This window comes from Kryptolebias marmoratus, linkage group LG11, assembly GCF_001649575.2.
Source record: "Kryptolebias marmoratus isolate JLee-2015 linkage group LG11, ASM164957v2, whole genome shotgun sequence".
NCBI classification, from domain to species: Eukaryota; Metazoa; Chordata; class Actinopteri; order Cyprinodontiformes; family Rivulidae; genus Kryptolebias; species Kryptolebias marmoratus.
The window spans coordinates 16020833-16036171 of NC_051440.1; the positions used below are offsets into that span (position 1 = coordinate 16020833).

General features: G+C 41.1%; 2 protein-coding genes across 2 annotated transcripts in view; both read right to left on the bottom strand.

Moving 5' to 3' along the window:
• The window catches only part of igf1ra (insulin-like growth factor 1a receptor), a 76410-nt gene extending 70193 nt beyond the window's left edge, over positions 1-6217 (bottom strand). The window contains exon 1 of the mRNA XM_017406072.3: positions 6118-6217. Coding sequence (XP_017261561.1) covers positions 6118-6217 — 100 coding nt within the window. The remainder of the gene's footprint in view (positions 1-6117) is intronic.
• A 4856-nt stretch (positions 6218-11073) lies between these two features.
• The window catches only part of LOC108230135 (high-affinity choline transporter 1-like), a 17212-nt gene continuing 12946 nt past the window's right edge, over positions 11074-15339 (bottom strand). Inside the window, exons 8-9 of the mRNA XM_017406086.3 lie at positions 14318-14535; positions 11074-14246 (exon numbers count right to left, since the gene is read on the bottom strand). Coding sequence (XP_017261575.1) covers positions 13731-14246; positions 14318-14535 — 734 coding nt within the window. The 3' untranslated portion in view covers positions 11074-13730. The remainder of the gene's footprint in view (positions 14247-14317; positions 14536-15339) is intronic.

Genomic DNA, 15339 nt, shown 5'->3' on the forward strand with positions numbered 1-15339 from the left:
ACAACAACGACACCGTTGTAACCCTGGTTATTCCGGCTTCATGTGTGTGAGCATACACCATCGTGGGACATGGCCTGCCTGACCGGTTTATGTATGAGATGCAACAGGCAGCTAAAAGAGGGGCATTCACACAACTCAGCCGAAAGGGGCTGGAATAGGAAGTTCTAAATAGAAAAACATCATAAGAAAAACAGCTGATCATTTAATAGCAATGGATAATACTAAATTAAGTTTGACTTTTGAATAAACAGGGATATTGCCTGTTTTCAAATAAGCACTAAGCTACTGAAGCAGCAGCTTGGTGCAGAAATTACAGTTTCTTTATGATGCTTTTATTCACCATTCGACTTCTATGAAGACAAAGGCCAGAAAGTAAACAAAAGTTATCATAAAACAGCATTCAGTAACTGCTGGTTGCTGCAGAGGAAAAAGGTTTCACTGACTATGTATAACATGTATATATAAACTCGGAATGACTCTCCATGTGAACTCACAGTGACAATAAAAACCACGTTTGATGTGCTTCGTTCAGACCTTTCAGCCCAAAATAGAAGCCACATTGTTTATGAGGATGAATGGGCTATACTTGCTCCTGACGGGGTGTTTCACTTGTCCAAATTTAGAACGGAAACAATTACTCCCGTAGAAAATAGTATTTGCTTTCTCCAATCAACACCAATGCCCCTGGGCTCCACTTGTGAGCCATCGAGCTGCATGTCTTCTTTGTTTCATTGAGAATTTTCCTCCAGCTTCTCCAGCAGCCGGGGAGCGAGGGAGGAGGGGTGGAGCCACTCGGATACAAAGGCTAATTTGTTTGTTAGTAAAGAAAAGCTCTGGGCTCCACTTCCTGATGAGGGCATTAATAAAATCAGGGGGCTCCTGGCCAGGGAGAGATAAGATTTCAGCCAAGCTAACGAGGAGCTGCACTGGAGTAAAAGGGCAGCAAACTGAAAATGTTGTCCTTTAAATGAATTTGAGGAAGCCTGGAACACGCACACACAAAAAGAGGCTGGAATAGGAATACAAAAAAAAAGAGGAATGACAAAACCTTCTTAATCTCCCCATTAGGCATGTTAAGTACCAGGAATTCCAGTCATTTCTTTGCACAAGGACTGAGGACGGTGTTGCCTCTAACTAACACTGCAGGCTCATCTGATTCCAGGAAACCCGTGTGTCGTAAAACAGAGCTTAAATAAAATGTATCATAACTACTCAGGAATTATTTCAGCTCCAGTGTCCACATGGAGCGATACCCTGCTCCCATGTGTCTCTCCTGTCCTCCCGCGTCTCTTTGCTCTTCACACTGCTGAGTAAACACACATATCTCCGCAGCGTAACAGGATCCATCGGCTCGTGTTTATGATTGATAAACCTTGCCCCGGCTCTCTGTGGAGATGTCAACACACAAACACATACCGCACGCACACCTGCACAAGCACAGGCAAACATGACCCCCCGAGCACCTCGGTTAAAATTAAACCAAAAAAAAAAAAAAACCCAACGGTCGCCACTCGTCTCAAAGTCGCACGAATTCCCATTCCCAGCCCGTGAAGTCGCCCTGCATGTAAACAACAAATCTTCACATCAGATTAGGCAGACGTGCATTCGACTAAAATCCTGACCTGAAGCTGTTCTGTTTATTAACGGGCCACAAGCCGAGCATCCTTTAGCAGGCATCCAGCTATAAACCCCAGAAAGGTTGTTAAAAAATTCCTCCCACCCACGTTCAGTCTGAGGACATTTGTTGGTCTTTCCTTTCTTGGGATTTTTGAGGTCTTACAACTCTGGTGGCCGTATCAGTCACAGCGTGGGGATTTGAAACCCTTTTTTAGAGGAACTCCACCACATTGTTACCTTTCCTATTACACAGACAAGACAAATTAACATGTGATTTTATGAGGGTTAATGAAAACACCAAAGAGCATATAAAAAATGATTATTATCCAGTGGAAACCTGTGCTTTTGCAGTGAGGACTAACACTTCTGCAAGTCATATTTTGATCTGACCTGGGCAGGTTACCACATAAAAGATTGACTTTCTGATTATATGTTAACAGTAAACAATGCTGCAGAGAATCTAGTGTTAATCACTGCTTATGTACAAAAGTTAAAAAAGAAAAAAAGATTAAGCTAACCTGGAACTACACTTGTAAATATTATGTCTAAATTACTTTAGAAAGGTCTGCAGTTGACTTTGCAGCATTTGAAACAAATAGGTGGATTATTGTCAACTCATCTTGACAGTAACTTTAAATGTTTGTTTTCTCACATTGACTGTGTGCAAGATTTTAAAAATTAAAGTTAAAGTTTACTTTAAAATATGTGGTTCTTGCACAATTTCACATAAACTTTAACTGACCTTTAAAGCAATAATTTAAACAGAATGTTACCCGTTGTAGATAGCTCTTTGACTGACCTCAGTTTGGAAAAAAAATAAGAGTTTAATTTTGACAGAAATGATGAACTAAAGGTTAGCCTGTGGGGAGCCAAGACCAGAGGGGATTGTTAGCAGCTTAAAACAGCTTTATAGCCTCAGATATTTAATTGTGGTTCATGCAAAGACTAGTTTATAAACACTTTCTGCCGGAAAAATCATACAATGTTGAAACAAACAGAGCTGTAAAGGTTAATAAAACAATCATTTGTATGACTGTTATGAAGCTTTTGAAACTAGGACTGTTTAATGTTTTACACTCTGGTCTTGGTCCTGTTCAGACAAGCCATTAGCTCATCAATTCAGCCAGAATAAAACTCTATTTCTCAAGCTGAAGTTGTTCACAAAGCTATCAACAGGTAAGCTAATATTTGTTCATAACTTATCCACATAACCCCACTTCAAAAGACCTGAACTATCCCTTAGGGTTACTTTACATTTTCTATATTTTAGAGGCAACTAGAAAGAATTGTGTCCTCTTCATGAAGTCACGAAGTAAACACTTTCAGAAACGTTACAGACCGGTGCGTAAGGAGCATCCAGGTTTTACTCCGAACACTGAATCGGAGTTCAAACTGTGAGGGTTTCTGTCACCGTGCCATCGCATCACCTCGCACCTGCCACGTCAACTGGCCCTTAATCCGCGACATACTCAAAGTCATCTGACCAGCAGTCTGGTGGGGCCACTTCCCTTCAGCGGACCTCACTTCAAACACCGTGGCTCAGATATCACCGAAACCCCAAACAGTAACCCTACACTCATCATAACAACTCTCACACAAGGACCCCCCCCCCTCTCTCCCACCCTCCCTCACCCTGAGGGCAGCATTTAAACTCGCTGTGCCCTGATTTTTGTTAAATAATGTGTTTTGATAATGGACTCATAAGGGAAAAACGACCCTACAAAGTTATAAATCTGAGGTAATCTGTCCTTTTTTTTTAAAATTTTAGAAATAATCATAAAACAAACTATTCTGGTGGGAAGCTGGTAAAATCCTTAAAAGAACAAATGAATATAAACACAACTAAATGCACTGAATGAGCTGGTTTGTTTAAGATAATTGGATAAAAGAGTTACTAGCGACAATGCTTTATTCTGAAGATTTAAAGAAACCTCTACCTACACGATCAACAAGCAGCGAAACGGCTTGGAGATGAGATTCTGGAAACATCCCAGTGAGAGAACGATCTCCGGGCATGAGACAGCACTCATCTGATAAAGCGAGTGTCGTCCATTTGCAATCATCTCGCCAATTGTAAAATACTCCACACGCCGTTAAACAGGCAGGCAACGATGATGCATGCGCGGTCGGTCTGAGACGGCATCTGAGCAAATCCACCGACGTGCCACTTGAAATAAAAGAGTTTAATTAAGCATTTTAAACCTCTGCTGGCAGCCTGGAGGAGCTACAGGGCAACATCTGACTGCACGCTCACAAACTAGCCCAGTGACACACTTTCAGATCTCAACTCAGGGGGCACGCCGCTGTCGCAGGGCTGCCAACACGCTCTTTTAGAAATAACCGAACAGGAACACTTGGCCTCGTGCAACAGGACGGAGAGAGCCTGTGCTCACACAACCCCTGGTGAAAATGTTATTGCTGACGTTTGAGCTGCCAAGAGATGAAGTTTAGTGCATGGCTCCATAAATTAAGACCCCCCCCCCCCGTCCACATGAGCAGGGCAGAGCCTGACAATCTTGCTCACTACTATTCTAATCAGCTAAGCCGAGTCTGCTTCTCCTGCTGCAAGTGTATTTTTTGCACGGCCTATTTCCAAACGCCCATCCTCGCGCTCCCGGCCTCTTTTAGAAGCTTGCATACTTGGACGCCATGGCACGGAAAGTCTGCAGCGGTGAGAGTTAAAAGGCAGCCTAATTACATTTTATTGGTGTGGACAGATATCAAAACGAACAGGAAATTTTTAACCCCCAAATGGAGCTCGTGGAGATTTCTGATTTTCCACTAAGTGATGACAGAAGCTGGAAACTCTGAACCTCGGCAGCTCATTAAAGCAAACCTCATCTACGAGTGTCAAATTAGTGACACCAATCCGGATATTTTCCACAGTCTTTATAGCTGAATTCCCTATTTGTAGAAGGGCTGATATATTATAAAGCACAGAGCTTCGTGGTACGGGGGCAACAATTTGCCCCCGAGCCTTCCTGACTGCATTCATGAGCTCCCCACTGATCTCAGAAGGGTTCAAATAACACAACAGAGGTCAAATCACCGGTCAATAGGAACGAATTAAGCGGTTTTATTCATTTGAATAATAACTGAGGTCAGTCTACGCATCTCCTCCTCATGCTGAGACGTTCCCCACCTTCAGAGTAAGGTGAAAACGGATTTTTTTTTTTAAATGTGTAACGTTGCTGGAAAAGACTAAAACAAAAAGCCATGCTGACTGCGCTACGCACACAATCACAATCTCTGGGCTGGAGGCCAGAAGGATACACCCAGAGCTGCTTCATGGGTGACGTCTGGTGCCAAAATAATTAATGAAACGTGTCAAAATTCAAACATATCACGATGAGCATTTTGAAGATGATTCACATCGACAGAAATGAAACACGGGGAACTACAACCACCTTTCCTGGCTCGAATCTACCTCATCTTAAAGCTAAAAAAAATCAGCACTTTGCTCAAATAATTTTAACACATAGTTTGTTTCAAACATTTCTGGTGTAAAAATGAAGACATTTACAGAGTTTTCACTAAATAAAAACAGATAAAACCTATGAGTATATGATGGTAAATATACAGTCCATGAACAGAAACTGTAAAAACCTAAAAGGGGGACAGATGTGACATAAGGTGGTTTAAAAACCTAAAAGTACCTTTTTTTTGGTAATTGGTAGTTATTTTTTTTTAATAACAACCAATTGTTTTCTTAATGACTCCACTGCTTTTAATTTGTCAAAACAAGGGAAAATATTTTACAGGTTTTACTAACCAAGTGTTTCCAATCCTTTTTTTGAGTGTAATTAGTGGGGAGAGGGGGGTAAAGACACAAAGTCACGGTTTTATTTATGAATATCATTCATTTCCCTACAGGCACAAATTACTAAAAGAGAGTCAGAACGTGTTTCGTTGATGATCTGGATCGTGGTTTGAAATGACGGCTCGGTGTGAAGACGCTCAGTGTTTCAGGGCGTTAAAATGAGCAGAATCCTGGCCGTGCGCAGCGACGCCACACTACCAAATGCAAAATGGCCATATGGTCGTAGTAACCTTCAGCTCGGCTCCCGGGATTCATCCTCTGCTCTCCCTCTCCCTCTATGATGGTTCTAGATAAATGAAAACATCCAGGGGGTATTCGCTTCAGATCCCGATCCCGCATCCAGAGGAGCGAGAATCCGTCACCAAAATCAAAGCGAGTCGCAGAATATGAGGCATATTTGGGTTAACTGCGGTCACCAGCTGGACCACATGGTCTCCTGAGCGCATATGGTGCTTTAATAACAAGCAGTTTGACTGAACCGATCCCCAGGCCCCGCCAAAATATTACCCATTAAACCCTCCATTTAAAGCTTTTTGTTTTCCCTCTCCGGTCGGGATGGGGATTCTCAACGAGGTTAAACCGGGTAACCAAAAGGCGCATTGTGCCCCAAGACCTCCTCCTGTCAAAAACGACCACTTCAGCTGGATGTATATGTATAAAAAACAACAACAAATACTTACTCTCCCCGTACGTGGAGCTTATAGTGGAGACAGACAGCAGCAAACCCCAAAACAAGGTCAGGCTGCCCGTCGATGTGGCCGATCTCTCGTTCCAGATCATTATTTTCCTCTCAGAGAAATCAACAAAGGTGGGCAAAAAAACTCAAACGAAATAACATCCGGTTCTGGCAAAAATAAAAATAAAAACAAAACAATAGGAGAATAAGAAATGTCTGTAGCCCAGAGAAGGCTCCTGTTTGGCAGCCTGCCGATGCGTGGTCGCTTTAATACCTGCGTAAAAATCAAACAAACAAAAACAGGGCTTGTTTTGTTTTGAAAATAAAAAAAAACAACAACAACAGTTTGCTATTTTTGCCAATCACCGTGCACTTCGGCTGGTGTGGCACCCAGGCCAGTGTTTATCCTGAATAAATGATGGTAATCCCCATCTTCATTCTCCATCTCTTGAAAACAGCAGCGCGGCTCCGGTGCGTTCAGGCCTGGCGTTCACAGGACAGATTTCTGTCTGCCAGCTACAAATCAAAAATCAAAAATACAACAGGAATTAAAGCTCCACGGTAAAAACAAAAACCAAAAAAAATCTCCCTCTGTGAGAACAGAATGGCTGTGGGTGATGAGAGGGAAGAGAGAAGAGGAGGAGGAGGGGAGCAGAAACGGATCCACAGGGGTGGTGGCTGGAAGGCTGAAAAATGAATGAAAACCCCCTTTTTCTCCTCCTTATTTCATTCAGCCAGCCCAGGCTCCAGGCTCGCAAAGAATCCTCGCTGTTGTTGTTGTTGTTGTTGTTGTTTTAAAAGCCAGCGTTTCTCCGCTCCTGCGCTCGGACTTCTCCCTGAAAGAAAACACCAGACTTGTGCCACGCAGGAGGACGGCTCTCCGAGCTACACGACCTCGGCTCAGGGGGGGTGGGAGGGAGAGCGAGTCCACGCGTTTGCTCCCCCCTTTTTAAGAGTGCTTCTCGCTCGGCTCCTTATATATATATATATATATATATATATATATATTATTTACTCCCCCCACTCTCACGCAGACGAGAAGAGGAAAAAGACGAACTCCGGCTGCGCGTAAAAATCCAGAGGCTGAAATCACGCGGCTCGCCCTCGGTTCACGCAGGCTGCGGGTCTCTCTCTCTTTCTCTATTTCTCCCTCTTTTCTCTCTCTCTCTATCCGCGGAGTCGCTGCTCCAAACAAGAGTCGGCGTCTCTCACACAAAAACACATAGCTCCACGGATAAGGTGGCCCGCGGCAGGACGGAAAACCCGGAGTGGATCCGGTCCCAGAGAGTCGCTCCCACCACAAACCCTCTGCAGAGGCGTTTATAAGTTCCTGACACGCAGGGGGGCCAAGCCCGTGCCTCAGGTTTACACAGCAAACGAATAGTTTTCAGGTTATTATGCAGAGTCTAAGCAAGATGTCATTTACTACATGTGTTTTTTTTACCTACAGAAACAACCGTAATGACTAAATAAATCAGGGGTCTCCAATCCTGGTCCTTGAGGGCCACTATCCTGCATGTGTTACTTATTTCCCTGCTCCAATACACCTGATTCAGTGTTTAAATTACCTATTCATTCTGCAGAAGCCTGTTAATCACCCATTGATTCAAATCAGGTGTGTTGGAGCAGAGAAACAAGTAAAACATGCAGGATGGTGGCCCTCGAGGACCAGGATTGGACACCCCTGGACTAAATAAATCAACAGTGGTGATGTCCATGGAAGAGCTGGTTGAGATTTTTAAATCTAAGATCATTTTTGATGTGTTGGTATGTGTTTATGCTCAGATTTACTGAGTACACGGCCTACAAGAAGTGTCAGAAAGCTCCCTCTTGATGGCGCTCCACCGCCCTGATGTTTGTTCCTGACTTCTTTCTCTTTTCTTTCACAGGTTCACCTAAACGTCTTCTCCTTGATCCTACGCCTTGTCCGATTCCATCGTGTTTGTTTCTCTACACATTGCAGATGTAGGAAATGTATCTCAGTCACCTAACTCAAGCTTCCAAATGGTTTTTAGCTAATTCCACTGAGTGCTTCGTTTACCTGGAGTGAGGAAGCCGCATTTAAGTGCGTATCTGGAAAACTACCAGAGAGAGCGCTTTCAAACGGCACCGTTTGGTATCGTTCAGGAAAACCTTCTTTTATGTTTGATTTCATGCTTTGTAAGGAGGACCTCGGAGAGGAAAATCAACAGAAGATGTCATTTGGACAGGTTGCGAATAAAAAATCAAAACAAAAAAAAAAAAGCGAAAACAATCTGAGTTCTTGATCATTTATCATTTGTCTTGTCAGCAGCTGGAGGAAAGCATCATTAAGAAATCCTAATAACAGCTGTAAACTAAACTGTATGCTGATAGCACCTTGTTATTTTATCTACTGATTCGTGACTTAGAGCCACTGGTTCTCAAACTGTAGTACAAGTGTTACTGGTGGTATTCAGGATCCCTCTAATGGTACTTAGAGGAACGTTTGGTTAAATTAAACGCTAATCATAAGCTGAACTGTAAGGAGAAAGTGCTTAAAATGTTGAGTGGAAGAAAATTAAGATTATCACTTTACAATTACGATCTTGTAGTGATGCCAGTGATGCCTCTGTAGGACCTGCTAGGAACAAAAGACACCAAACAGAGATGTAATTCGATCTGAGTTATCTGAAGTTTGCACTCAGTTCTTGTAGAACAGAAGAGCTCAAACTCCAACCTGTGTGGTTCTGTTCTCGACAATAATTGCGTGAAACCATCGCATCTTAAACGGAACCCCTCCAACCAGGGTGAGGTGTGTTTTTCTTCCCTCGCTGGTAAGGCACCGAGATCCCCACCTCTTTTGTTCAGCTCCTGCAGGTTGTTAAGCCTTGACGATGTTGTAGTCAAAGCTGAAATAAGAGTAAAGGCAAGTCGCCTCGTTTATCGTCCTCAGTGTGTTTGTGCAGAGGAGCGGCAGGCTCGCAGCGCTTCTGTGTGATGTGTTGTTAGTTTAAGTCAACATCGGGAGCATTAAACTCAACATACAGAATGAGGTGAAGATATCTGTGCTGTAGACGGTGTGCACATCGACACAAAAACACACACCTGTGCAGCTCAACGCACACCTTAGCTGTGTCACATAAAGCAAAGGATCAGATGCAGTTTGTGGTAAAGCCTTTTTGACTGCTGAATTACAACCATGTATGATGAGTTAAATAGTGAAATGCAATCTAAAGTCAGAGGTCATGGTGATGGAAAGATATCTGAGTTTCTTCCTTTTTCTAATCTGCTACCTGCCAGTTCCATTATAGGCTTTTTTTTACTAAACCCTTTCTCTTTATTTGGCTTTACAGAAACTAATGTTAAAAACAGACCACATGTTTCAAGAGACTGAAGCCTCACTTTCTGGAAATGGTAATCTTTAGTTTAATGAACACAGAACAAGTTAATATTCCTCCCATACGTTTAGACTTTTAACCGCTTCTTCTGTTTCTAGCAGCTGCACAGGAGAAGCAGAAACAGGGTATTTAGCATGGAGAAGTTCATTATTTTGTTATTTCATACACATAGCAGGTCTCTATTGAAATAAAAAATTGTGCATTGAGCCACAGACGGGCAGGTCTAACAATATCTACAATACTAAGATGGTTTTGTTTCACTTTCTGTCGTATTCAGAAGGCAGAGTGAGCCAAATGAAATCCTGTTTAAACCTCTGGCTCAAGATAAATGCAGATTACAGCAATATTGTTATCATAACACCTGGTTATCCCAAGGGGGGAGTCACTGAAATTAATGTTTCATCTGTGTGGTAAAAAAACAACTAATTTTTACCACATATTCCAGCACTTTGTTACACTAGTGTCAAAACATTGAAAAACGTTTGTTTCTGCGGATAAAAAAGTCACAACTGGGCCATCTAAAGTCAGTTTAGATCACATATGTTGTTTTGAGAATAACATCTTTGTGTGAATGAGCAAAAGAAACAAAAATGCATACTGTTTACAATAAATGTGTTTTGTTTGGCTCGATAAATTGTCCAAAGTATGAATCAAGTTCTTTTTTTGTTCAAAAATGTGTTTATTTTTAACATATTGTCAACAACATACCACCCCCCCCCATCTCCAAGACACACATAAAACTACAACAATTTTAAAATTGCCCAGATAATGTTACATTTATGAGAACCCAAAGACAGATAATATTGTTGTTTTTAAAGTTAAAAAAAAACGGCAAAGTCACCACAAGGCTATATTCTTTGAATGCTTTACAGTGCTGTTAGAAATATAGTGTTTTCTTTATATTGTGTAAACTTTTCCATATTCTTCTTGTAGAGTTTTAATATACAGCTCTCATTTAGGTCCATAATAATTGTTGTGCCCGCTTACTGCTAAACAATTATTCTTTCTTTTGAGAAAAAAACAAACAAACAAATAAAGTGATGAAAATGATCCAACATTGTAAACACATATATCCCGTCAGTGGACAAACCAGTGACTTCAACAAGACACCCTGAAACCATTTTATCTACAAAGTAAATGACAAAGTTACAGCAAAGTAGAAAATTGCAACCTTGTTTGTGGAATGTTTTTAAGATTGCGGGACTTGTTGTGGCTGGCATAAATTGGAGAATGTTCAACAGCATGAGTAATGTTTAATGCACTGAAGAAATCCTGTAGTTAATGCTGCACTCCATCCTCAGAGGTGCAAAGTAAAAAGTGGCCTGGAGCTTCATCTGAGCAGGGACGGACAGGTCTGACCTTCCATTCACTGAACACAAGAACCAGAACCAGTTCACTGTGAGAACAGGGACAATCCGTCCAGGTGAAGGTCTACAGACCAAAGTGGCCTTCAAATAAATCAAACCGCAGCCGACTGAACAGTGGGGCGAAAAAAAACAGAAAATCTTTGTGGTAAAAGTGAAATAATTTGTCATTTATAATCATTTGTGGACAATTAAATAGTAATCTGTAATGATTTTTTTCTTATTATTAATTAGTCCTAAATATTACCAGAAAATACATCAAAAAGCTTTTTTTTATTTATTGTTTCTTCAAAGGAGACCTTAAATTGTAAGGTCTCGGTGTTGTGTTTTGTGAAATAATCTCACAATGAAATATCACATCTTTAAGCTTTCATTATGAGACATTGATGTCGAAGAGAAACTGTTTTTTTTGTTTTGTTTTGTTTTGTTTTATTTTTTTTTGCTTGGAAAACTGTGGCTTTTAAGACTGAATCAAGGTCAACTCAAATCTCACATCTATGAAATGTTAAAGTGCTGCTCCCTGCTGGCCAAACTGACACATTACAGCTGAACTACCTTAGCTGTTGTAGATGACTCTTTGAGCATCTAAGTTTGGAGAAATAAAGAGTTTAACTCTGTATTGATGAGCTAATGGCTAGTCCAAGCAGGACCAAGCCCAAAGTGGACTGCTGCTTTAAAACAACTCCGATTGCAAACATTTCACAGAGGCTCATGTGAACCCTTTTTTTAAATAAACCTTTACACTATTGTGTTGTAAAGCACTTTGAGTCGCCTCGTGCTGAAAAGTGCTATATAAATAAATGTACCTACCTACCTACCTACTTATTGTTATTTTGCAATACACACCTATACTGGTAGGAATATATCATACTATTTTTTCTGGATGTGCCTCAGACTGCACTAAAAGTGCTACAGCTAGCTGCTGCTGCCATCTGTACATGGAAATAACAATAAACTTCTATATAAGTAGCTGTATCATGCAAAGCTTTGTGGGGGGTTGCATGAACTGCTGTGAATGTTTAGGAAATTAAGTTGTTTTGAAAACGGCAGCGATCCTCTTTGGTCTTGGCCTCGTGTGGACCAGCTGTTCGCCCATCAGCACGGGCAGAAATAAACTCACTTTCTCCAAACTGAGCTCGTTCAAGGAGCTATCCACAGCATGTAAGATATTAATTGTTCATTGCCAATCCACAAAATCCTTCTTAAACATTTCTGACCTAATTCTTCTGCTTTCTAAAACAATCTTTATATGGTGACAAATGTGTCATTTCAATGAAATAAAACATTTTTAAAAAACACACAATTTGCAGGCAAAACAATATATAAACTTCTTATTTTTACACAGAACTAAATAATAAAAATGTAAACATAAATATAAATCTTTTTAATTTTCTGCTGAATATTTTTTTTTGTATTTCTTTATGTCCTTATTCTTTTAGAAGCTTATTATTTCAGCTGCATTTTAGTCATTGCCTAAATCATAGCTCAGATGGTATCAAAGAAAATTCAACAAAGTTGACAGTCACTGGGGAGCAATTTCATAAAACAGAGCTTATTTAGACAAAACTTTAGGTCAGTTTTAAAAACTTTCTGATTGTTCAATGATAATTCTTTTCAGGAATAAAACAGATCTACCACAAAGTAACTTTTGCAAGTTTTTGAGAAGCCCTCATCCTCTCAATTATTACATCTCCTACAGCATTAAAGGTGGAATGAAATAAAATATCAAAATAATGAGTTTTCTTTTTTGTTTTTAGTTGAACGCTGTCATGAAACACTGCAGTAGTCCATTTCTGTGATTTAAAACGTTATTGCCTTGTTTTTAGAGTTTTTGTATCCTGAAGTGGGGTGACTGTGTGGGCGGAGTTACCTCCTCGGTTGGTGACGTAGAAGGAGGCGGGGCCAGCCGGGGCAGAGTCAGACCGCAGTAGGACACTGAGGAGATTACTGTGGCAGCGTTTATCAGGGAAAATGGAAACAGAAGAAGAAGAAGCAAGTTTTGAGTACTGGTTTGAAAACACGATTTAGTTTTTTTTTTGTTGTTGTTCTGGAGTGATGCTGTTGGGAACTAAAGCCTCATATTTTACAAGAGAAACCTCCGAGCTGTACAATGATGTCACACAGTCTTCAAGGAGTTTCCCATCCGGACAGAGAGAAGTGGCCAGTGCCGGTCCGACAGGAGGTCGACCTTCTGTTGATGGTTTGTATTTCAGGTGGTCCTCTTCAGAACATTACCTCCACAGTCAGTCACCAGACTTTGGGTTGTAATTTTGACCAGAAGCTAAACTAACCACAACCATTAAACTTTCTTGTCCTTCAGGACGCTGAAGAATGACTCAGCTGTTGGAGTTCTGGGTCGGTTTACACAATTAACTGCAACGAACTGAACCATTTTATCACCACGCTGTCTTTATTTGCTATCTACTGCCTTGTTGGTGTTCCTGTGTTTGGTTCTCGATATGTCACACTTCTGAGTGATCAGGCGAAATGCAGAAGAGACCAATGCAAATTCTTTTAAATGACTGTGAAAACAAGCACCTTTTATGACTTTCTTTTGATTTACGTTGGCTTCAAAACACGTTTCATTTCACCTTTAAAGATTTGTTTCTGTGTGCTCAAACTTGCTTCATCACATTTGACCTTGAAGTATCAACCACATCAACAGGGTACAAGTTAAAAGACTAGAGTAAAAACGATAAAAAAAGTTTTGTGCTATCGTTGTTAGTAGCATATGGAACAAGTGAAAAATAATAATAATATTAAAAAAAACCTCTAAGCTGAAAACCGGAATCATCAGGTCTTTATGTGACCGTAATTCTGGTAGAAAAAAAGGTCCCACTGAAATGCAGAAATTGTCTGTTTTGGTCCAATATTTGTTTGCAAAGGCGCTTCGTTTAGAGTTTCGTATTTAGAGCATATTCCATTTCATCACTTGTGTCAGGCATTTCCTCCACCTTTGTTTCATTTTTCATATTAATCGCCTTCAGTAAATCCCAGGACTGAGGAAGTAACTGGTGATGAAAGATCAGGTTCACCAGCCAGGAGACTGCTGTGATGCACGTTAAAGAAGACAGCATGGCTACCGTCCTGTAAGGGAAGTTCTGGACAATAACATCATTCTCCTCCTTCCAACCAGGGTATCGGAGCACAGTCGGGATCCCAAGAGCAGGCTCCCCGCTCAGTCCTCGCAACAACAAGCCCACCACGAAGCCACAAATGGCTCCGTAACTATTCACCCACTGGAAGTGCAGCACGCAGACCAGCTGTGGGAAAATTGCAACGTAGATGAGGTCGCCGCTTAAAATCCAGAGAGCGGCCACGCTGTCATCACCAAACGCCAAACCGGTCCCTGCCAGGCCCACGAGCAGCACGCTAACGCGGATCACCCACTGGAGCTCCCTCTCCGAGGCCTGCGAGGAGAGGAAAGGCGGTAAGGAAAACGGAGTTGCTTCGTGAAACGCAGAACCATAAACACACTCACGTGCTTCCTGAAAATCGTCTTGTAAATGTTTTGCGTAAACAAGGATGCCGACGACAGCAGCGCTGAGTCCATCGAGGACATGACAGCTGCAGCCACAGAACCGATCCCCAACACGCCAACCCAGGTGGGCGTGAGGTGCTGCAGGGCGAGCGGCAGGATCTTCCCTGCATCTCCGCGCTCAAACGGAGGGGGGGAGCCGTAGGCTGTCTGGTTCCAGTCTTAGAGAAAAATAGAGAAAGGAAAGGAGATGACTCAGAGGTAGAAAATTACATAAATTTGATTGGAAACGTTCTTAGGATTTTGTTGATGACAGAAAAATAGAGAAAACAAGACATTTAAAGATGTCGTGCCACAGCCTTTACTAAAATATGAAAACATCTAACATCTGAGGGCACTAAAATAGTAAAACAACTTCTTAAATGAACATAAAGAATGTGAAAAACTATTTTATGACTCAGTCAAAATTTATAAAATCTATTATTAATTTTATTATATTTGGACTTGATCACTACAATCTTTTAGGGCTGGTTCAAATTTTTTACTAAAGCTGAGTCTGATCCATTTTAACTGGGCAGGTTAAACTTATTTTATGTGGTTTATGTTCTTCAGTGAAACAAAAATTAATCTTGTTTATGAAGGAGTACTTTTTGTCACTTGTCTTGATCTTGTTGAATAAATAAAAATAAATCTAACTGATTTTACTAAACCTGACAAAAGGTACGTACATTGGTTATTTTAACCAATAATTAAAATGTTGTACTAAACAGATGTAAAGAAGTCGAGTCGTTCACAAAAGATTATTTTGACCCATCTAATGTGTGTTAGGATGTAAGGTTTTTGTATTATGTTTTGTCTTCATATTTCAGTTCGAGTTTGTTTGTTATTTAGTTGTCTCTTCCCTGTGCCTCAGCCACCATTCACTTCTCCTCAGTCACTCTCTCTCTTCCCTTTTCTCACCCATCTACACCTGCCTCTAGCTCCTTAATCATCTCACCTGTGCCCACTTCCACTAATCACCCTCT